General features: G+C 36.9%; 1 protein-coding gene across 1 annotated transcript; it reads left to right on the top strand.

Annotated features, from left to right (window-relative positions):
• Window positions 1–4,233: 4,233 nt before the first annotated feature.
• PLK4 (polo like kinase 4) lies at window positions 4,234–22,139 on the top strand. Its single transcript, XM_003899173.4, has 16 exons — window positions 4,234–4,532; window positions 5,201–5,296; window positions 6,650–6,745; window positions 6,827–6,941; window positions 9,104–10,124; window positions 10,789–10,889; window positions 13,215–13,585; window positions 14,442–14,546; window positions 14,926–15,028; window positions 15,706–15,855; window positions 16,638–16,771; window positions 16,863–16,954; window positions 17,084–17,231; window positions 18,008–18,148; window positions 19,881–19,987; window positions 21,500–22,139. The coding sequence occupies exons 1-16, from the start codon at window positions 4,503–4,505 to the stop codon at window positions 21,600–21,602; spliced, it is 2,913 nt and encodes a 970-aa protein (XP_003899222.3). The 5' UTR covers window positions 4,234–4,502; the 3' UTR covers window positions 21,603–22,139.
• The last annotated feature ends 596 nt before the right edge of the window (window positions 22,140–22,735 follow it).

Here is a 22,735-nt window from a genome sequence, read left to right as displayed (position 1 = left end):
CCAATAACAGACAGAGAGCCAAATCATGAGTGAACTCCCATTCACAATTCCTTCAAAGAAAATAAAATACCTAGGAATCCAACTTACAAGGGATGTGAAGGACCTCTTCAAGGAGAACTACAAACCACTGCTCAACGAAATAAAAGAGGACACAAACAAATAGAAGAACATTCCATGCCCCCGATAGGAAGAATCAATATCGTGAAAATGACCATACTGCCCAAGGTTATTTATAGATTCAATGCCATCCCCATCAAGCTACCAATGCCTTTCTTCACAGAATTGGAAAAAACTGCTTTAAAGTTCATATGGAACCAAAAAGGAGCCTGCATTGCCAAGACAATCCTAAGTCAAAAGAACAAAGCTGGAGGCATCACGCTACCTGACTTCAAACTATACTACAAGGCTACAGTAACCAAAACAGCATGGTACTGGTACCAAAACAGAGATACAGACCAATGGAACAGAACAGAGCCCTCAGAAATAATACCACACATCTACAACCATCTGATCTTTGACAAACCTGACAAAAACAAGAAATGGGGAAAGGATTCCCTATTTAATAAATGGTGCTGGGAAAACTGGCTAGCCCATATGTAGAAAGCTGAAACTGGATCCCTTCCTTACACCTTATACAAAAATTAATTCAAAATGGATTAAAGACTTGCATGTTAAACCTAAAACCATAAAAACCCTAGAAGAAAACCTAGGCAATACCATTCAGGACATAGGCATGGGCAAGGACTTCATGTCTAAAACACCAAAAGCAATGGCAACAAAAGCCAAAATCGACAAATGGGATCAATTAAACTAAAGAGCTTCTGCACAGCAAAAGAAACTACCATCAGAGTGAACAGAACCTACAGAATGGGAGAAAATGTTTGCAATCTACCCATCTGACAAAGGCTAATATCCAGAATCTACAAAGAACTTAAACAAATTTACAAGAAAAAGTCAAACAACCCCATCAAAAAGTGGGCAAAGGATATGAACAGACACTTCTCAAAAGAAGACATTATGCAGCCAACAGACACATGAAAAAATGCTCATCATCACTGGCCATCAGAGAAATGCAAATCAAAACCACAATGAGATACCACCTCACACCAGTTAGAATGGCGATCATTAAAAAGTCAGGAACAACAGGTGCTGAAGAGGATATGGAGAAATAGGAACACTTTTACACTGTTGGTGGGACTGTAAACTAGTTCAACCATTGTGGAAGACAGTGTGGCAATTCCTCAAGGGTCTACAACTAGAAATACTATTTGACCCAGCCATCCCATTACTGGGTATATACAAAGGATTATAAATCATGCTGCTATAAAGACACATGCACACGTATGTTTGTTGTGGCACTATTCACAATAGCAAAGACTTGGAACCAATCCAAATGTCCATCAATGATAGACTGGATTAAGAAAATGTGGCACATATACACCATGGAATACTATGCAGCCACAAAAAAGGATGAGTTCATGACCTTTGCAGGGACATGGATGAAGCTGGAAATCATCATTCTGAGCAAACTATGGCAAGGACAGTAAACCAAACACCGCATGTTCTCACTCATAGGTGGGAATTGAACAACGAGAACACTTGGACACGGGATGGAGAACATCACACACTGGGGCCTGTTAGAAGATATACCTAATGTAAATGACGAGTTAATGGGTGCAGCACACCAACACGGCAGATGAAACCTGCACGTTGTGCACATGTACCCTAGAACTTAAAGTATAATAATAATTTGTAAAAATGCATTTAATACCCTAATAAATACATTATAAAGACAAAATATCATAAATTGTACCATCATAAGTTGGGGACCATCTGTATATCATCAAACAGGGCAAAATGTAGGGCTCTTCTGATTTTTTTGTTTGTTTGTTTTGACACGGTATCGCTCTGTCACACAGGCTGTGGTGCAGTGGCGTGATCCTGGCACACTGCAGCCTTGGCCACCCAGGCTCAAGTGATCTTTCCATCTCAGCTTCCCAAGTAGCTGGGACCACAGGTGCAAGCCACCTCCCCTGGCTAAATTTTGTACTTTTTTGTAGAGACCGGGTTTCCGCTATTTTGCCCAGGCTGGTCTGGAACTCCTGGGCTCAAGTGATCTGCTTGCATCAACTTCCCAAAGTGCTGGGATCACAGACTTGAGCCACCACACCAGGCGGGGCTCTTCTTTTTGTTAAAATTGTTTCTAATACATATGGAGGGAGAACAATTATTTTGTAACTATCATAGCAAAGACTAGTTTAGGAAAAATCAATAATACTGCTAAATTGTGAGAGAGGGGTTTGCTGAGGAGCAGAATATTTGCAGAAAATTCAAGTGTCTCCCCCATAGATTGCTTATTAGTTGCAAGAGGAAAACCAGCAATTTATACAGTGGAGAAACTGGGATCAAATTAACATCACTAATGAGAGACAAACAATATCATGCGCCTGCAAATGTGGTCTCGTATAAAGAATATAACCTCACATATGTAATATTACAATCAGGAATACATAACCTGAATCTAATCATGAGGAAACATGAGATAAACCCAAAGTAGGGAAGATTCTGTAAAATAACTGCAACACACACACACACATACACCCCTAAGGGTGGTGACAATGTGTCAATTTGATTGTTGTAATCATTTCACAATGTATTATGTATATCAAATCATCATGCTGTATAACTTGAATAAATACAATTTTTGTCAACTATACCTAATACTGAAATGAACAAATGAACAAATGATAAATAATTGGCCTGCACTCTTCAAAAATCTCAATGTCACAAAAATACAAATGTGAGGAACTCTTCCATATTAAAGGAGATTAAAAAGATATGGTAACTAAATATAGTATGTGATCCTGTACTAGATCTATATTGGAGGGAAAAAAAATGTTAAATTAAGACATTACTGGAAAAATTGACAAATCTGAATATTGGCTGTAGATTAGATTTCATATAAATATTGTATCAATGTTAAATATCCTTAATTTGATAAACATTCAAGAGGATACCCTGGTTCTTAAGAAATTCACACTTTAGAAATAAGGGGTAAAAGAGCATAGTGTATGTAACCTATTTTAGAATGATTCATAAAATACAAATAATAGGCTCATTATTTATATATTTATACATATATATTATACATGAAGAATAGTAAAACAAGTGTGGCAAAATGTTAAGAAGTGGTGGATCTCAGTAAAGGACAATAGGAGTTCTCTATTATTCTTATAACTTTTCTGTAAGCTTAAAATTATTTCAAAATACAAAGTTTAAAAAAAAAAAAGAAAAGGGCAGGGCTTGGAGGCTCACGCCTGTACTCCTAGCACTTTGGGAAGCCGACGCGGGCAGATCACCTGACATCAGGAGTTGGAGACCAGCCTGGCCAACATGGTGAAACCCCGTCTCTACCAAAAATACAAAAATCAGCCAGGCGTGGTGGCGCATATCTGTAAATCCCAGCTACCCGGGAGACTGAGGAAGGAGAATCGCTGGAACCCAGGAGATGGAGGCTGCAGTGAGCCGAGATCGAGTCACTGCACTCCAGCCTGGACGACAGTGAGAGACTCCGTCTCAAAAAAAAAGAAAAAGAAATATACACTAACATCGAGGAAAAGAGCTTTCATTTAATAACAGAGATCTAAGTTTGTGCGCTACTTCTGTTTGTTATATATCCTTCCTTAAGCATCACACTTTTCTCACCTGCAAAACACCATCCCAAACTTACAGAAGTCTCTTTTGGTCCATACAAATTATGTGTAGGAGAGATCTCCTAACTGTAAGTTATACAAATGACATTATAATGTTAAATACTTAGGAGTTTACCAAAATAAAGAATGGAGTTCTTAAGGTACCGTACACACTTATTACAGTTATAACAAACTATGGAATAAGCGGTAGTGGTGTAAACGGTGTTCCTTAAATGAGGGTAATGTTTTTTTCCCTGTTCCGTCAAGTCTTAAACGCTTGACATTTTAAAATAGTTTTAAACCCTTTCCGGAATTAGAAGTGGTATTTCGGACCGTGAAGTAACCGATCAGCTATAAGTGTTCCATCTTTAAGGCCTGCTCTTTTACCCGTCTTCAGGAGGTCTTCCGAGAGAGGGCCCGCAGCATACTCTCGCCCAAGCCCGAACTCTCCGCAGCGCTTCCGGCCCTTGGCCCAGAAGTCTGGAACCCTGGGCCGGCTTCAAAGGAGTGTCTGCCGCGCATGCGCGCCCCGACTCAGCCTTTCCGGAGTGATCCTTCTCGTTACGTCACCACCGGCCTGGCTCGGACGGCAACCGGCGGGAGTTTTTCAAAATGGGAGTGCATAGGCACCGCCCAGGCCTCGGAAGGTGTCAGGGAGAACTTTCCGTGGTTTTAGCGTCGTCGCCTGGAGCGGCGGTCTAGAGAGCCGAGCCTGATGGGCGCCAAGACCGGCTGGCTGCTTGGAGCGCTGCCTCGAAGGGACTGCGTGAAGGAAACTAATCCGGAGAACCCAGGCCAGGGCCTGGAAATATGGCGACCTGCATCGGGGAGAAGATCGAGGTGAAAAGACTAGGCCGTCTGCAGCAGGGCGGGTGGGAGTAGTTGTGGGATGACACGAGACCGCTGTGGGAAGGGGAGCGAACGAAGCTAACGGCTGCGGGGCGGGCACCGAGGTGCTTAGGGAGGGTCCCAACCGCCCAGGCCTCAGCTGTTTAGGGGCGGAGCGGCCCGCCCCGCGGAGACAGTAAGAGTAGGGTAGGCGGGACAGGTGAGTCCCTCGCCGCCTGGCAGTGTCCCCAGGCACTGCGGCTTTCTGTCAGCAATCCCGCCCGAGCTGCCGCGCTAGAGCAGGGCAGGGCTACCTCACACTTCTCCAAGGGGATGGCGGTTATCTCCGGCGGGAGCTGCGGCGGGATTCTGACCAGGCCCTCGGCTCCCAGGGGTTGGCTGGAGATGGGAGGAGGGCGCTTAGGCTGCACTGAGGTTGAGGAACCAGATCACTAGGGTGCACCATCACCCTGAGCTTCCAGTCCAGCCTGGAAGCTCAGGGATCCCCGCACGGAGTCAACATGCCTTCCACCCTAGACACCTGCTGCATTGAGGTGTAATACCTGCCTGAATTTTGTCAAATTCCCCACTCGATCCATTTTATCTTCTTTTTCCATCCCCTTCCCATCTTCCTTTCTACTGTGAGTCATCACACATAATCTTTAATTTTAACTTTTAAGGATTTTAAAGTTGGAAATCTGCTTGGTAAAGGATCATTTGCTGGTGTCTACAGAGCTGAGTCCATTCACACTGGTTTGGAAGTTGCAATCAAAATGGTAAGAATAAACTAATCAACTTCTCTCCTGTACTTTGCAAGTAACTAGAGAGGTATCAGAGATGTAAGAAACTCCTTACCCACCAGCCTTTCCTTTGATTATGGTGTAAGGAACACTTTGCATAGGCAGAAGACAATAGTGCCAAGTCCAGCCGTTGAACTTAAGACTATTTTAGGAAAGCCTTGACCTTGCTTAAATAAGTTTTATCTTCATTAATGTTCAGTAGACCTCGTTTATGGTGTAATTATCCATACTTGGAGTAATTAGTAGAAATCAACTAACAAATAATTTGTTTGTAAGAGTTCATTGTGTATAATTCTGTATTTTCCTGTAACAATAAAAAATATTATTCTTGATTGTTAGAAGTCAGTCTAATAGGAGTAACATAAACATAAGCAAATTAAGAATCATTTGTCAGCCGGGTGGGTGGCTCACGCCTGTAACCTTAACACTTTGGGAGTCTGAGGCAGGTGGATCGCCTGAGCTCAGGAGTTTGAAAACAACTGTGCAACATGGTGAAACCTCCTCTCTACCAAAAATACAAAAATTAGCCGGTGCTGGGCACGGTGGCACATGCCTGTAATCCCAGTACTTTGGGAGGCCGAGGCGGGTGGATCCCCTGAGGTCGGTAGTTCAAGACCAGCCTGACTAACATGGAGAAACCCCATCTCTACTAAAAATACCAAATTAGCCGAGTGTGGTGGCACATACCTGTAATCCCAGCTACTCTGGAGGCTGAGCAGGAGAATCGCTTGAATCCGGGAGGCAGAGGTTGTGGTGAGCCGAGATCGCACCATTGCACTCCAGCCCAGACAACAAGAGCAAAACTCCATCTCAAAAAAAAAAAAAAAAAATTAGCCGGGCGTGGCGGCACGTGCCTGTGGCCCCAGCTACTCAGGAGGCTGAGGTGGGAGGATTGCTTCCGCCTGGGAGGTTGAGGCTGCAGTGAACTGTGATCATGTCACTGCACTCCAGCCTAGGTGACAGAGTGAGACCCTGTCTTTAAAAAAAAAAAAATCATTTATCTAAACCACTTAGAAAAAGAAATGGAGGTTTTGCTTTAAAATTTGCCTGAATAGGGATTTTTTTTTTCTTACAGTTAGGCTGGTTGTGCTATTAGATTATTTAAATTGAGATAGGATATTAGAATTAATTGGGCAAACTTTTACCAAGCATCCTCTCTGCCGAGCACTCTGCTAGGTGCATGAGGAAAACAGATAACAGTAGGTTGACCGCAAAGACATATAAAAGGACTTCAGTCTATTTTAAATTAAAGTATACTTTATTTTCAAAGTTCACTTTTAACCAGTTTACATTTGAAAGTCTGTCAACATTTAAACCTGTTATTTTTAGATAGATAAGAAAGCCATGTACAAAGCAGGAATGGTACAGAGAGTCCAAAATGAGGTGAAAATACATTGCCAATTGAAGCATCCTTCTATCTTGGAGGTAAGATACAAATTTTGTAGAAGTGACCAAGGACAGTGAATTTTTGAATATTTTAATTTATTATGCCCTTTCACATTTCAGCTTTATAACTATTTTGAAGATAGCAATTATGTATATCTGGTATTAGAAATGTGCCATAATGGAGAAATGAACAGGTATCTAAAGAATAGAGTGAAACCCTTCTCAGAAAATGAAGGTAGGCATCTGTTTTTGTTTGTTTTGTTTGGGTGGATAAAAGTTTTGCATTTTAAAGTGTAGTTTTGAGGAATATGTTATTTTGTAATATATAGTAAAACTGTTTGAATTGTTACTTTCAGCTAGAAAAGATTTCCTCCGTCCCAAGCTGCTAATTCTTAAAACAATTCAATTATTACAGTAGTAAAGTAAGAAATTTGTTACCCTTCTGTCCTTAAAACATTTTAAATTAAATTATTGGCAGCAGTTTACTGTGTATTTTTTCAAATGTAGTAAGCTTTTTAGGATGCCATTGGTGACTATAAAGTAGTTCTAAATCAAGCACAAATAGCCATTGAAACTGTTTATTGTAGAAAACATGAAACATGCAAGTAGTGTTCTATAATGAGTCCCCTGAACTTAACACTCAGCTTCCCAAACTAGTGACTCATGGTCATATTATTTCATCTTTACCGTTTTTACTACCCTGATTTTCCAAAGTATTTTGACGCAAATTATAGACATATTTTTAACTATAAATATTTCAAAATATAGATTTCTTTAAAAACATAGCCACAAAGTCATTATCACACCTAATAATTCTTTACTATCAAATATATAGCTTCAGATTTCCTCAATTTCTCATGATTTTTTGCAGTTCAAAGCAGAACCAAATAAGGTCTATACATTAACACAAATTATTGTTTTCAAGTTATCTTGCTCTGCTAACTGAGATTACAGACAGGCTAACAGAAGTAGTTGCTGATAGGCTTCTTGTACATCTGAATCTATATAAGCCATTTGGAAAACAATGTGGGCATAACATTAGAGTTACGGGAATATTTATATTCTTTGACTCAGGTTCCATTGTTAGACGTTTATTGCAAAGAAATAATGCAAATTGAAAAAAAATGATACTCATATTGATAATGACTACTGCATTTTTTTATAATACTTCATTAAAAAGGCCTTATTAGGCCGGGCGCAGTGGCTCACGCCTGTAATCCCAGCACTTTGGGAGGCTGAGGCAGGTAGATCACCTGAGGTCAGGAGTTCGAGACCAGCCTGGCCAACATGGTGAAGCCCTGTCTCTAATAAAAATGCAAAAATTAGCCGAGCATGGTGGCTCATGCCTGTAATCCCAGCTACTTGGGAGGCTGAGGTGGTTGGATCACAAGGTCCGGAGATCAAGACCGTCCTAGCCGACATGGTGAAACCCCGTCTCTACTGAAAATACAAAAAAATTAGCTGGGTGTGGTGGTACTCTCCTGTAATCCCTGCTACTCGGGAAGCTGAGGCAGGAGAATTGCTTGAACCCTGGAGGCAGAGATTGCAGTGAGCTGAGATTGTGCCACTGCACTCCAGCCTGGTGACAGCAAGACTCCATCCTTAAAAAAAAAAAAAAAAACTTACAAACTGAGTACTTGGGAGAGTTTGGGGGACATCGATGGAACTTTAGCTTTTTCTTTTTTTTAACAATTAGAATATATGTATGAAATGTTTGTGCAATTGTTTTTCTTTTTTTTTTTTTTTTTATTTGAGACAGAGTCCTGCTCTGTCGCCCAGGCTGGAGTGCAGTAGCGCTATCTTGGCTCACTGCAAGCTCCTCCTCCCGTGTTCATGCCATTCTTCTGCCTCAGCCTCCTGAGTAGCTGGGACTGCAGGCACCTACCACAGCACCCAGCTAATTTTTCTGTATTTTTTGTAGAGATGGGGTTTCACTGTGTTAGCCAGAATGGTCTCGATCTCCTGACCTCGTGATCTGCCCATCTCGGCCTCCCAAAGTGCTGGGATTACAGGCGTGAGCCACCGTGCCTGGCCCAGTGTGCAACTGTTTTTCTTAATTGCCATGGTTACCCTAATGACTCTTAATTGCTAAAAAAAATTAAGCTTCTCTTAACTGCATGTAAAACACTCATCAGTTGGAAAGAACAAAGATTAAAAGGAATGCCTAGTTTTCTTAAAGGTTGATATGATATCTTTAGAGTGGTGTGATGGTACCACTCTGGTAATTGCTGGTAATTAAAGTGACTGGTAAATCTAAGCTCCAAGCCAGTGTTCTACTACAATGCTGGAATATTGTAGTAGAACATTTACCTGGGTTTCATAATGTATACTAAATACTAGATGCTGAATCTTCCAGAGTTTCCAAATTGTAAATTCTCTTTTTTTAAATCCTAACAGCTCGACACTTCATGCACCAGATCATTACAGGGATGTTGTATCTTCATTCTCATGGTATACTACACCGGGACCTCACACTTTCTAACCTCTTACTTACTCGTAATATGAACATCAAGATTGCTGATTTTGGGCTGGCAACTCAGTTGAAAATGCCACATGAAAAGCACTATACATTATGTGGAACTCCTAACTACATTTCACCGGAAATTGCCACTCGAAGTGCACATGGCCTTGAATCTGATGTTTGGTCTCTGGGCTGTATGTTTTATACATTACTTATCGGGAGACCACCCTTTGACACTGACACAGTCAAGAACACATTAAATAAAGTAGTATTGGCAGATTATGAAATGCCAACTTTTTTGTCAATAGAGGCCAAGGACCTTATTCACCAGTTACTTCGTAGAAATCCAGCAGATCGTTTAAGTCTGTCTTCAGTATTGGACCATCCTTTTATGTCCCAAAATTCTTCAACGAAAAGTAAAGATTTAGGAACTGTGGAAGACTCAATTGATAGTGGGCATGCCACAATTTCTACTGCAATTACAGCTTCTTCCAGTACCAGTATAAGTGGTAGTTTATTTGACAAAAGAAGACTTTTGATTGGTCAGCCACTCCCAAATAAAATGACTGTATTTCCAAAGAATAAAAGTTCAAATGATTTTTCTTCTTCAGGAGATGGAAGCAGTTTTTATACTCAGTGGGGAAATCAAGAAACCAGTAATAGTGGAAGGGGAAGAGTAATTCAAGATGCAGAAGAAAGGCCACATTCTCGATACCTTCGTAGAGCTTATTCCTCTGATAGATCTGGCACTTCTAATAGTCAATCTCGAGCAAAAACATATACAATGGAACGATGTCACTCAGCAGAAATGCTTTCAATGTCCAAAAGATTAGGAGGAGGTGAAAACGAAGAGAGATACTCACCCACAAACAACAATGCCAACATTTTTAACTTCTTTAAAGAAAAGACATCCAATAGTTCTGGATCTTTTGAAAGACCTGATAACAATCAAGCACTGTAAGAATAACTCTATCAAAGACATTTTGGTTTTTGTAACGTTATACTAGTATAAATATGAAGCTGCATCTAAGCGGGGGGTTACCAGGGAAATGAATGTCTAAAAAAAAAAAAAAAAAACTCATATGGATTTTGACCTAACAGTCTTAAAAGGAGTGTGTGTGTTCATGAATGTGTTTATAAAATTGTTTAATATTTGGAAATTCTTAGTCTTATTTTTTAATTTTATATGGAGTGAGTCTCCAGTGCAAAGTATCATATATATTAGTCATGCCTTACCCCCAAAGTACTTTAATAATAACTGTATACATAGATAGAAAAGCTGAGCCTGAGTGTTCATAACACTGACTGCTTCCAACATGAAAACTAATTTTTAGTGACTATAGTGTGTGATTTTTTCTTTTTCTGTTCATTTTATGATTTTTATGCTTAAATTATAAGAGGGCAGTAGCCACATAGAAATGCTGTCAAAGTGCCCTGGGCATTTTGGCATGGGAGTTTAGCTTTTTAGAGATAGCATAGTTATGCCAATATTGTTTTCTATAGTTATTCTAAAATGTTCAGGTATTCAAATCAGAAGAAATCCTTTTCTAATATTTTTACCTTAAAAAGTTACCTGATAATTTTTTATTAGCTTATGAGATTTTTTTGTTTGTTTATGTAGCTCCAGTCCTCTTTGTCCAGGAAAAACTCCTTTTCCATTTGCAGACCCGACACCTCAGACTGAAACGGTACAACAGTGGTTTGGGAATCTGCAAATAAATGGTGAGTTTTTAATGGAGTATTTAATCAAGAATTAATTACTTGGACACTTACCAAGCATTGCAGTGTTGTATATGAGATTTTTAAAGAAAATCATTTTCTTGCTTGGTGCAGTAGTTCATGTCTGTAATCCCAACACTTGTGAGGCCAAGGCAGGTGGATTGCTTGAGGCCAGGAATTCAAGACCAGTTTGGGCACATAACAAGACCCTGTATCTACAAAAAATAAAAAATCAGTTGAGTGTAGTGGCATGTACCTGTAGTGCCAGCTACTTGAGAAACTAAGCCGGGAGGATTGCCTGAGCCCAGGAGTTCAAGGCTGCAGTGAGCTATGATCACACTGCACTCCAGCCTGTGTGACAAGAGGCAGAGACCCTGTCTCAAAAAAAAAAAAAGCATTGGCCAGGTGTGGTGGCTCATGCCTGTAATCCTAGCACTTTGGGAGGCCAAGCCAGGCAGATCACTTGAGGTCAGGCGTTCAAGACCAGCCTGGCCAACATGGTGAAACCCCGTATCTACTAAAAATACAAAAATTAGCTGGACGTGGTGGCACACACCTGTAATCCCACCTACTTGGATGGCTAAGGCACAAGAATCACTTGAACCCGGGAGACAGAGGTTGCAGTGAGCTGAGATCACGCCACTGCACTCCAGCCTGGGTGATAGAGCGAGACTCTGTCTCAGAAGAAAAAAAAAGCACTTTCAGTATGTCTCAATAAAGCTGTCTTACAGTGTTTGAATATTTGCTATAAGTCAGCCACTGTCCTTAATGTTTAACATATATTAAGTTCTCACAAACATGAGGAAGATACTGTTATTATCTCCTTACAGATGAGGAAACTGGGTACACGTCTCAATTTGCCCAAGCTATGTGACCATTCAGTAGAGGAGCCAGGGTTCGAACATAAGTAGTCTGGCTCGGAGACTTTATTCTTAACCCCTGCTCTTGCGGCCACTCTATAATCAGCACCTTCTATCAGTGCCCATAAAATAATCAAAAGATGATTGACCTTAGTTTTAAGTGGAAGCTGATAAGGACATTATAGGGTACCAGTGGGACCTCACACTAAAGTACAGAGCTACTAAAACCTAAACATTTTTAAACAGCTGTCATCCAAGTCATTATGTTGTTTATAATACAGAGTTTGAAGGTTAAATAATGAACATGACAGATTCACAGAAGGTGAACTGGGAAATAATGATGGAAAAAAGAATAAAAAAGACATATGGAGGGGAGGAGATGATTTTTTTACCAAGTATCGTATTACCTCATAGACAAAAAGCAAATAACACAGCTGTAATTTAAGCAGAGAGTTGTATGTTATCTTGAGTCTATTCTTCTTTTCTTTTTTTTTAATGTATATTATTCTCAGAAGCCCAAAAGGAAATTAATCTTTTGTACTAATTGGAGATAATTCAGGTTTGTTTTTTAAACTATAAAACTGCCACATACTTAATTTTTCACATCTGTTGTGTTTACAGATACTTATATTTAGTAACACAGACTTGTCTGAGATGGAGAAATAACCTTGTTTATAATAATCCAGTAGTGCTCCTGCAATTTTTCAGCATATTATTTGATACAAAATACTTTCTGTCATAATGAGAGTGGGGGGAAAGCACTAAAAAGTCATTTAAGAAAAAAAACTGTAATTCAAATTTTTAGAGTGTAGCATTGAAAAATTGCCTTACCAAGTTTTATATAATCGAATCATTTGAAGCCTTTAAAAGATGCTGTTTCTGTATGTGAACTTTAAAACCATACAAAATAAAAATTGGTAAAATTAATGACTTTTTTAAAAAATGTGTGTGCAAATACATTTGTAATGTTAAATATTACTGTTAAAGCTGTTCATATAGTGTTTTTGCTTTTAGTTGCATATTTTCATTAATTACAAGTATTTCTAAGTAAAGATGGGCTAGACAGTTCTTAGCTTAAAGAGAGTAAATTTATATATTTTTCTCATGTAGAATGATTACTTGGGAACTCAAATCTGCTTTTGTTGGAGCATTGGCGATTGCATGCTTTAGGATTAATAGGTGACCATATAGTGACTGGTTTTTGCCTTAATTGAAAAATTAATTTTATGTTAATATCTTTTGTGTCTTAGTCTTAGGAATACTAAAGATATTTCTTCACAATCTGGTTTAAAATGTTCTTTCAAAGTCATGTCTTAAACTGCTTATTTGTTAGAAAATTATGAGCTCTTGTTTTTTTTACTAGATTTCTTTTGTTTAAAAAATGCTATTATAATCAGAGTGACATTGTTTTGGGTCAACTTGAGTTTTTAGTTATTTACTAAATTGCTTCATTCTATGTATATTACAGCTCATTTAAGAAAAACTACTGGATATGACAGCATCAGCCCAAACCGGGATTTCCAGGGCCATCCAGATTTGCAGAAGGACACATCAAAAAATGCCTGGACTGATACAAAAGTCAAAAAGAACTCTGATGCTTCTGATAATGCACATTCTGTAAAACAGCCAAATACCGTGAAATATATGACTGCACTTCACAGTAAACCTGAGATAATCCAACAAGAATGTGTTTTTGGCTCAGATCCTCTTTCTGAACAGAGCAAAACTAGGGGTATGGAGCCACCATTGGGTTATCAGAATCGTACATTAAGAAGCATTACATCTCCGTTGGTTGCTCACAGGTTAAAACCAATCAGACAGAAAACAAAAAAGGCTGTGGTATGTCTGTTATTTTCCTAAGTTACTACATAACATTTTACTTGAGAATACAATTCTTGAAAACATATTTTTTAGTCCTCTGTAATGTCCTTGTACTTTGGGGTGTATACATGATCAACTTTATTAAAGAGAAAAGAGACTGGGTGTTTATGGAAAAACAGCTCTTGTTTCCCTGTCTTCTTAAGAATAGTGAATTGATACTGATACGTTTTGAATTTTAAATTATTAATTTAAAGTAGATTTGAATGAAAAACATTTTAAAATAATACTGGCTCTATGCTGGGTTAAAGATTATTTTGTTCACAATTCCAGTCAGTGAGCTAATATTATCCTTTTGCTTCTATTTTTATTGTTTCTAAATTTAATCCCATCTCAATTTTTAAAAAACTAGAAAATATAACTTTTATTTTTTTAGCATCTGGAACTAAAGAAAAGGCATATGCACATTTAAGTTTAGAGTTTAAAAATTATTGTATGTGAACTGAGAATGCTGTGTGTTTTTTTAATTCTATCTTTATCCTGTTCTTTGTTCGCATTTTATTTCCCATTTCATCCTTCCCTTTGTTTGGCTTGCTATTATCTTTTCAAAGTCCTTATTCTCCACCCTACCTTCTGTTTGCTTTCTGCTCATTGATTATCATTTGACACTTCATTATACATTCTTACCTTTGCACCATATGGTTCACAGTTGTGCTCAAATATACCTCTGATCTGGACTGTTACAGTGAAGCAGCTATTTGATTTTGACTTCAATATTTGTTTCTGCCATGGTTAAGTACTCCTAAGTATTACGTATGTCAGAGCTGTTCTAGTAAACAAAATAATTATTACTGATTTTTTGGGTTTTTTTTTTTAGGTGAGCATACTTGATTCAGAGGAGGTGTGTGTGGAGCTTCTAAAGGAGTATGCTTCTCAAGAATATGTGAAAGAAGTTCTTCAGATATCTAGTGATGGAAATATGGTAATGTGTAGTTACTTTATTACCTTGCAACTTCAAATTATCGGTTAAGCACATTTAGCATTCTAATTCATTTTATAATGATAAGTTTTTTTTAATCAGTTTCGTGGTATGATAGTGTCTCTGGAATTCAAAAATTGAAATAGCATATTAAATATATTTAAATAAATTGGTGCAGTGTTAAAAATAATTATATCTGGTAAGAAAATCTAAACTTTTGGTTTAAGTTAAAAAACAAAAAAATTACTTTTACATAATATTTAACATTTTTCTATAAAATAATATTTAATGTTACATTTAAACACTTTTTATATGTTTTAGCAAAATATAGTACTGGAACTTAATGTCATGTAATTAGAATTTTTAAAAAATCTTTTGGCAGATCACTATTTATTATCCAAATGATGGAAGAGGTTTTCCTCTTGCTGATAGACCACCCTCACCTACTGACAACATCAGTAGGTACAGCTTCGACAATTTACCAGGTATGTGAATTTACTAGGGAGTAAATTTTGATAGTAGATTTATATGTATATATGTATAAACTCCATATATAGATATAATAAATTATAAATAGCTTCAGTCAAACTTAAGATCATATATTCTTGTACTTTGTTTCTGGTGAGAGTTGCATGCCTTTAATGCAATGTTTATTGTTAATATTCTGTGTTATAATGGTACTGTAAGTAAAAACTAATGCTAGAACATTAGTCATATGTCTCACAAATGTAATTGGTATACTTGTTTAGAATGTGGCTATAGTTGTGTTAAAAAAATTTCAACATTGTGCTTGCTTCAGAGCACATATACTAAAGTTGGAATGTTACAGAGAACATGGCCCCCGTGACTCACAAATTTATGAAGCCTTCTGTATTTAAAGAATAATTCACCATGTACGTGGCTTTTCACCTTTGAAATTACTGCTGCTACATAAGTGATTATTTATAATTATAGTTAACCAAATTTGACTCCCAGTTTGGTTTCTGAATATTGTGGACTGGGGACATAAGTACTGAATAGTAAGACTTCATTGAGGTTACTCTTAGAAAAGAATAATAAAATCTGTCTAATGTAACCCTATTAGAAATCACAATAAATAGATAAAACTATATGTCAGGTCAACACTTTCTTTCCGAATGTTAAGTTTTTTTTTTTTCCTTAGAAAAATACTGGCGAAAATATCAGTACGCTTCCAGGTTTGTACAGCTTGTAAGATCTAAGTCTCCCAAAATCACTTATTTTACAAGATACGCTAAATGCATTTTGATGGAGAATTCTCCTGGTGCTGATTTTGAGGTTTGGTTTTATGATGGTAAGTACCATTTGGAAATGGTAATTTGTTCCTTTAGTTTGTAATTTAGTAGTTATGTATATGTGGGTTTTTAAAATTCAACACAGCCAGTTTTAAAGATGTGTATGTGTGTAACTATACATATAAATTGCACATCAGAGTATACATGTCAGATCATATTAACCAAAATTTATCGAGCCTTCCTTTAAACAATTTATCCTATAATATGTATATTGGTCCTCTTTTCCTACTTAGCTCCGGTTTACATCTAGGCTGATGGTATAAAAATCACATGAAATGAGCGATGTCCTATTTATTATTAGAACTCTTAAATGGACACATACCAAATTATCAGAATTATAAATGTAGCAAAAAGGATAGGGTTGAGTCTAAATCTATTCTGTAAAGATGAATGTTCTTATTTTCTAAATCTATTCTATAAAAATGAACTATTTTTTAATCTATAAAGCTCCTTTAAGGGACACAAAGCATTCATATCACACAGTACACATATAATTATAGCTATCCTTCAATTATGTTTTTGTATGAATATAGTGATTTTTTAAAATATAGAAGTATCAGGCTTAAATCAGATATATGTTGGGAAAAATATGGATGACCTATATTTATTGAATACTTTGATAGTCTCATTTTATTAATAGTCAATAAATGAATAAAAACGATACCTTGATCTAGGTGCCATTATATACTGGTACGATAATGAATATAAATCTAGGAATATTTTAAAAAAGGATAAGAAAACAGTTTCCTGATTTTTTTTTTTTTTTTTTTTTTTTTTTAAGGGGTAAAAATACACAAAACAGAAGATTTCATTCAGGTGATTGAAAAGACAGGGAAGTCTTACACTTTAAAAAGTGAAAGTGAAGTTAATAGCTTGAAAGAGGAGATGAAAATGTATATGGACCATGCTAATGAGGTACATACCTAATTATAGGTTTTTCATACCAATTAACGATTACAAATGACATAGGTGAAACAATGACGGAAGCACTCTTCTTTTGAAATAGGGTCATCGTATTTGTTTAGCACTGGAATCCATAATTTCAGAAGAGGAAAGGAAAACTAGGAGTGCTCCCTTTTTCCCAATAATCTTAGGAAGGTAAATGTCTGAAAATTTTAAACATGTGGCTAAAATGTTTTAAAAGTTTGGTGTTTATATTATAAACATTCTTTAGTTTTCTGTAAATTGAAAGCTTCAAGGGAATATATTTGGACTTTTCTCCTTCAGAAAACCTGGTAGTACTAGTTCACCTAAGGCCTTATCACCTCCTCCTCCTGTGGATTCAGATTACCCAACGAGAGATAGAGCATCTTTTAATAGAATGGTCATGCATAGTGCTGCTTCTCCATCACAGGCACCAATCCTTAATCCCTCTGTAAGTAAATATATGTCACTTCTATACTTTAAACCTTTCAATGATTGCCTGATGCCCTTCATATAAAATAGTTTATTGTGACTTTACTATCATCTACGTACTTTTCCAGCCTCATCCTGAGCCACTTTATCCTATACTATCTATGTTTGAGCCTCAAAGGCCTTCTTTCAGTTCTTTAAACAAGTCAAAGGGCCTTTTCACATGCTGTTCACTTGACCTGGAACTCTTTTCCCCAAACACTTAACTTTATATGCGTAAGTCTTATTTTTCAAGTCTCTGTTTAAATGTTACCTCAATGAGCCCTAATCTCAGCCCTCTCGGAAAAGCTAAATGTATTAACATATACATATATAGTTGTTTTATTTTTACTAGTAAAATATCATTAACTGCCTAAATGCTCATGATAGACTCATGGTTAAATTTATTATATATTTAATGAACATGGCGATAAAGATTATATAACAGTGTAGAAAAATGCAACATTAAAGAAACAGGTGTGTATGTTTGTGTGTACTCACACACATGCACAAAAAGAACATGCCATGGGATAAAAAGATGAAAGAAATCCACCAAAATGAAAACAGCAATTCTGCAGGGGGGTGGGGGATTCTTTTCTGTATTTTTCTAATTTCCAATAATGTGGTTATATTTTCATTAAAACATTTTTGTTTTTAAAAAATTAAGCTAATGAAAAATCCCATAATTGTCTGCTTTTGCTGAATTTGGCTTATAAAAATGCTGAGGAATAATATCTTCCTGTCCTTTATTCTTTGTAGATGGTTACAAATGAAGGACTTGGTCTTACAACTACAGCTTCTGGAACAGACATCTCTTCTAATAGTCTAAAAGATTGTCTTCCTAAATCAGCACAACTTTTGAAATCTGTTTTTGTGAAAAATGTTGGTTGGGCTACACAGGTGAGAAGTTTCTAGTACAGTGCATTTTCTTGTTATGAATTTCTTTTCATTTTCACACTGATAAGACAATTACCAAAAAGTACAAATCATTGTAATGCTATCTTTTTACAAGGAAGTTTTGTACCTTTTTACATTAGTTATATCATGAAAAATGTTAACTTCTTAAATTTGTGTTCAGTTGGAAGACTCCAGACATTGCTGATAACAGGTTCTCTGCTAGGGCTTGGGTGACCTACTTTTGCCATTTGTTTTTAAATTAGAGGTCATGATAATGACTAATTGTGAAGAGTAGAGTGTGATATCTGTGACGTTTTAGGTTTTGGAAATTATTTGTAATCAATATTAGTAAAGTAACTTTTTATTTTTTTTAAGATGGAGTCTCACACTCTCGCCCAGGCTGGAGTGCAGTGGCGCAATCTCAGCTCACTGCAAGCTCCGCCTCCTGGGTTCACGCCATTCTCCTGCGTCAGCCTCCCGAGTAGTTGAGACTACAGGCGCCCACCACCATGCCCAGCTAATTTTTTGTATTTTTAGTAGAGACAGAGTTTCACCATGTTAGCCAGGATGGTCTCAATCTCCTGACCTTGTGATCTGCCCGCCTCAGCCTCCCAAAGTGCTGGGATTACAGGCGTGAGCCACTGCACCCAGCCAGGAGAGTAACTTTCATTTGGCAAAAGAAGAAAAGGATTTTTCCATTAAAAGTCAAGTGAAAGCCAGGTGTGATGTCACGTGCCTATAGTCCCAATTACTCAAGAATCTGAGGTGGGAGGGTCATTGGAGTCCAGGAGTTTGAGGCCAGCCTAGGCAACAAAGCAAGACCCCATCTCTTTTAAAAAGTGAAGTCAGTATTGAGTTTCAAACTTATAGAATTTTATGTAGTTGTGAACCTATATGTGTATATTATCTAAAATCTTGAAACTTGGAGACTTCTGAGCCTGACACATGTACTTTTACTTAACAGTGAAGTAAAATGCAACCTAGTACTTTATGGGGGTAGGTAACATTTGTTGGGCACCTGCTTTGTGGTACCTACCATGTTTTTCACATACATTGTCTAGTTTATTCCCCAAAATAACCTAGTAAAGGTGATATATCTCCTTTTATAGATAGTAAAATTATGCTTCATAATGGTAGATTAACTTGCACAATCCTGTACTATACTCTTAAGTTGGCAGAGTCCAGATGTAAGCCTAGGTCGGTTTGATTTGGCGTCCGTGTACTATGCACTTCTCCATTTTGAGTGACACATTGTGACTATTAATGACTAAAGAAGAAGTTTCAGAGGCTAAAATGTAATATTCTCAGGCCAGGAAAGAAATTCTCATGGCTTAAGGACAAAGAAAATGTTGCTTTTATTTCCTAAATCTCTTCTTGTTAAATACTAAATATTTCTTGTGGGGGAAAAAAACCAACCACCAAGAAATCCTAGTGGAAATTAATGGGAAACGGGATTCACTTATAATAATTTTAATATTATAATATCTTAGCTATTAAAGGAATAACCTGAAAAAGACATGAATATTCTCAGTGCTACTGCCATCATAGCCCCAAATTTGTAGTCACTTAGAGAGTTTTTTTTTTTTTTAAACTGTGGAAAACCTGTTAAATATGTTAAATATTCATACAGAACCACAAACCCTCTCCTGTATAGTAATTTTGTATGCTGCTACTGCTGCTTTTTTTTTTTTTCTTTTTCTATGCCTGTTCTTACCCATGCTTACTATTTTTCTAGTTAACTAGTGGAGCTGTGTGGGTTCAGTTTAATGATGGGTCCCAGTTGGTCGTGCAGGCAGGAGTGTCTTCTATCAGTTATACCTCACCAAATGGTCAAACAACTAGGTAAGTTCTTAAAATACTGGTTGAGATTCAGCCATTTGCTATAATTTCTCTTTCTCTATGTGTTGAAATAGATGATTTAATAAAGATACTTCTTTCATTTTGACAATGATCGTGTGATTCTTTAAACTGTTAATTATTCTTAGCAGTTCATATAGTCATTAATGCATATTTTATGATTATCTATATTAACGCAGGGCAACTGGTATGAGTAATCCACTCTAAGAGGCTGGGTTCCTTGTAGCCTCACTGTTATAGCGTAACCCGATGACCCTTTTCAGAAGTAAGGGACTTCTAATTCTAGGTTCAAATAATATACCACACCTGTTTACTTAAAAGAACAGAAAAAAGAAATCTTTATTTTAAGATATAACCTGCTTATTTTTCCCAAATGAAAAGCTATATCCCCAATCTAATGTAAAGTGATTAATGTTTGAAAAACTTTTTTGAATGTGTATATTCATTCTATATGAAAATGTGTGTCAGGCACCAAGCCAAAAATAAGAAATCTGGCAATGCGAAAGAAAAGGAGTTGTTTGCTTTCCTCATTTAAATCAGAACTTACTAAAAATAGGGTACTGACGATGCCAATGCAGATGTGCTCTTTTATGAGAACTGCTTATTGTAATGGAAGTACTTGGGACAAATATGTGTAGATACCTGCCAACTGCATTTTTGTGTTAAATTTAGATAATGCAGTGCCATCACTTAAATAACTATGTTTCAAGTGAGGGCTTTTTCAAAAGCTCTTTGAGGTGCTCCAGAAAGTGGAAGGATACAGATGCAAAGTGGGTAAAACCCTTGTTCCCAGGATACATGTTGACATTTTATTTGGTATGGTCATTTGGAAATTGCTAACATTTAAATAGAAATACATTCATAATGTGTTTAGCTTGATATTTTTCTGTATAATTAGGGCTTTTTTTTTTTTTTTTTGGAGACAGTCTCGCTCTGTTGCCCAGGCTGGAGTCAGTGGTGTGACTTGGCTCACTGCAACCTCCGCCTCCTGGGTTCAAGCAATTCTCCTGCCTCAGCCTCCCAAGTAGCTCAGATTACAGGCATACACCACCACACCCGGCTAATTTTGCATTTTCAGTGAAGACAGGGTCTCCACATTTTGGCCAGGCTGGTCTCAAACTGCTGACCTCGTAATCCTCCCACTTTGGCCTCCCAAAGTGCTGGGATTACAGACATTAGCCACCACGCCTGTCTGGGGCCTTTTAAATTTAATGAGGAATCCAGATATTTGGCTTGCTTTTGAAATGATGAAGCCAGTTAAAGTTTGTCTAATTTTCCTTCTGTTATTTAAATATATTTAGAAAAATGGTCTGTTTTAAAAGAAAAGAAACTGTGTATGCTTCACTTGATTTAGGTATCTAATAAATAATTGTTATAATTTTTCTATGGTGCCTCTTGTTATTGAAGAATTACCGAAAAATATAATGTGCTTTTTGGGACTCTCAGAACCAAGTAATTCAGTTATGATTTTGTCTTTTTTTCTTTTGCTTCACTTAGGTATGGAGAAAATGAAAAATTACCAGAATACATCAAACAGAAATTACAGTGTCTGTCTTCCATCCTTTTGATGTTTTCTAATCCGACTTCTAATTTTCATTGATTAAAACTCCTTTCAGACATATAAGTTTAATAAATAACTTTTTTGTTGGCTTTCAAGTAAAGTGATTTTTTTTAATCTAATATAAAGTCTTCAGAAAGCCTTTCTATGAAAGAATTTTAACCTATAATGTAAAGGATGTATTCTGAGAGAACAAAGCAGAATGAAACTTGAATCACTTACTAAATATAGTGGGTATAAAACAGAATACCTGACTTTGCTCTTAGACCTTAACTCCCAAACTTACTATGTTCATATATTTGTATTGAACAATCTTTTAAGAGCAAAAATGTAAATGATGTGTGGTTTATTTGTGCTTTTATTGTTTTCCCTGCATCTCAGACATGTTGAGAATCATGGACAAAACCTGCTGGAATTTTGGTATTTTTGAACATGTAAATAATGTATATTTATGTTATAAGTAACATATGTAAACATGTATATTTGTTTTATATTTATTTTTGTAGCACCAGTGTGTCTCATGAAACATTTTTGCAAATGCATTTTATAAAAAAATAATAAATATAGTGATAAGTTACATTATCTTTTGATTCATTTAATTAAATACTTATTTTAAAATAACTTACCAGTAAACTCACTTTTTAAATTTTGTTGCCTGTTGAGGAGTCAATTAAATTTTAAATATTAATTTTGCAAATGTTAAATACATTGTTTCTCTATTATCTGAAAATCTTGGTATATTTTAATGAATTTTTTTTTAGTTATACGTTAAGTTCTGGATTACATGTGCAGAACGTGCAGTTTTGTTACATAGGTATACATATACCGTGGTAGTTTGCTGCACCCATCAACCCGTCACCTACATTGGGTATTTCTTCTAATGTTATCCCTCCCCTAGCCTCCCATCCCCCTCAGGCCCCGATATGTGATGTTCCCCTTCCTAGGTCCATGTGTTTTTGTTTTTTGTTTTGTTTTGTTTTGTTTGAGACAGAGTCTCACTCTGTTGCCCAGGCTGGAGTGCAATAGCGCTATCTCATCTCACTGCAACCTCTGCCTCTCAGGCTTCAAGCGATTCTCCTGCCTCAGCCTCCCAAGTAGCTGGGATTACAGGTGCATGCCACCATGCCCAGCTAATTTTTGTATTTTTAGTAGAGATGGGGTTTTGCCATGTTGGC

Source organism: Papio anubis, chromosome 3, assembly GCF_008728515.1.
Source record: "Papio anubis isolate 15944 chromosome 3, Panubis1.0, whole genome shotgun sequence".
Classification (NCBI taxonomy): domain Eukaryota; kingdom Metazoa; phylum Chordata; class Mammalia; order Primates; family Cercopithecidae; genus Papio; species Papio anubis.
The sequence above is the reverse complement of the archived record's forward strand: the minus strand, read 5'-3'. Positions and strand labels throughout refer to the sequence as shown.

What these genes read in the sequence shown, in the direction of transcription:
- PLK4 (XM_003899173.4), top strand. Translation starts at nt 4,503, where the DNA reads ATGGCGACCTGCATCGGGGAGAAGATCGAG. An exon ending in TATCTAGTGATGGAAATATG is followed by an intron (nt 14,547 to 14,925) that starts GTAATGTGTAGT and finishes ATCTTTTGGCAG; the next exon opens with ATCACTATTTATTATCCAAA. An exon ending in ATATGGACCATGCTAATGAG is followed by an intron (nt 16,772 to 16,862) that starts GTACATACCTAA and finishes CTTTTGAAATAG; the next exon opens with GGTCATCGTATTTGTTTAGC.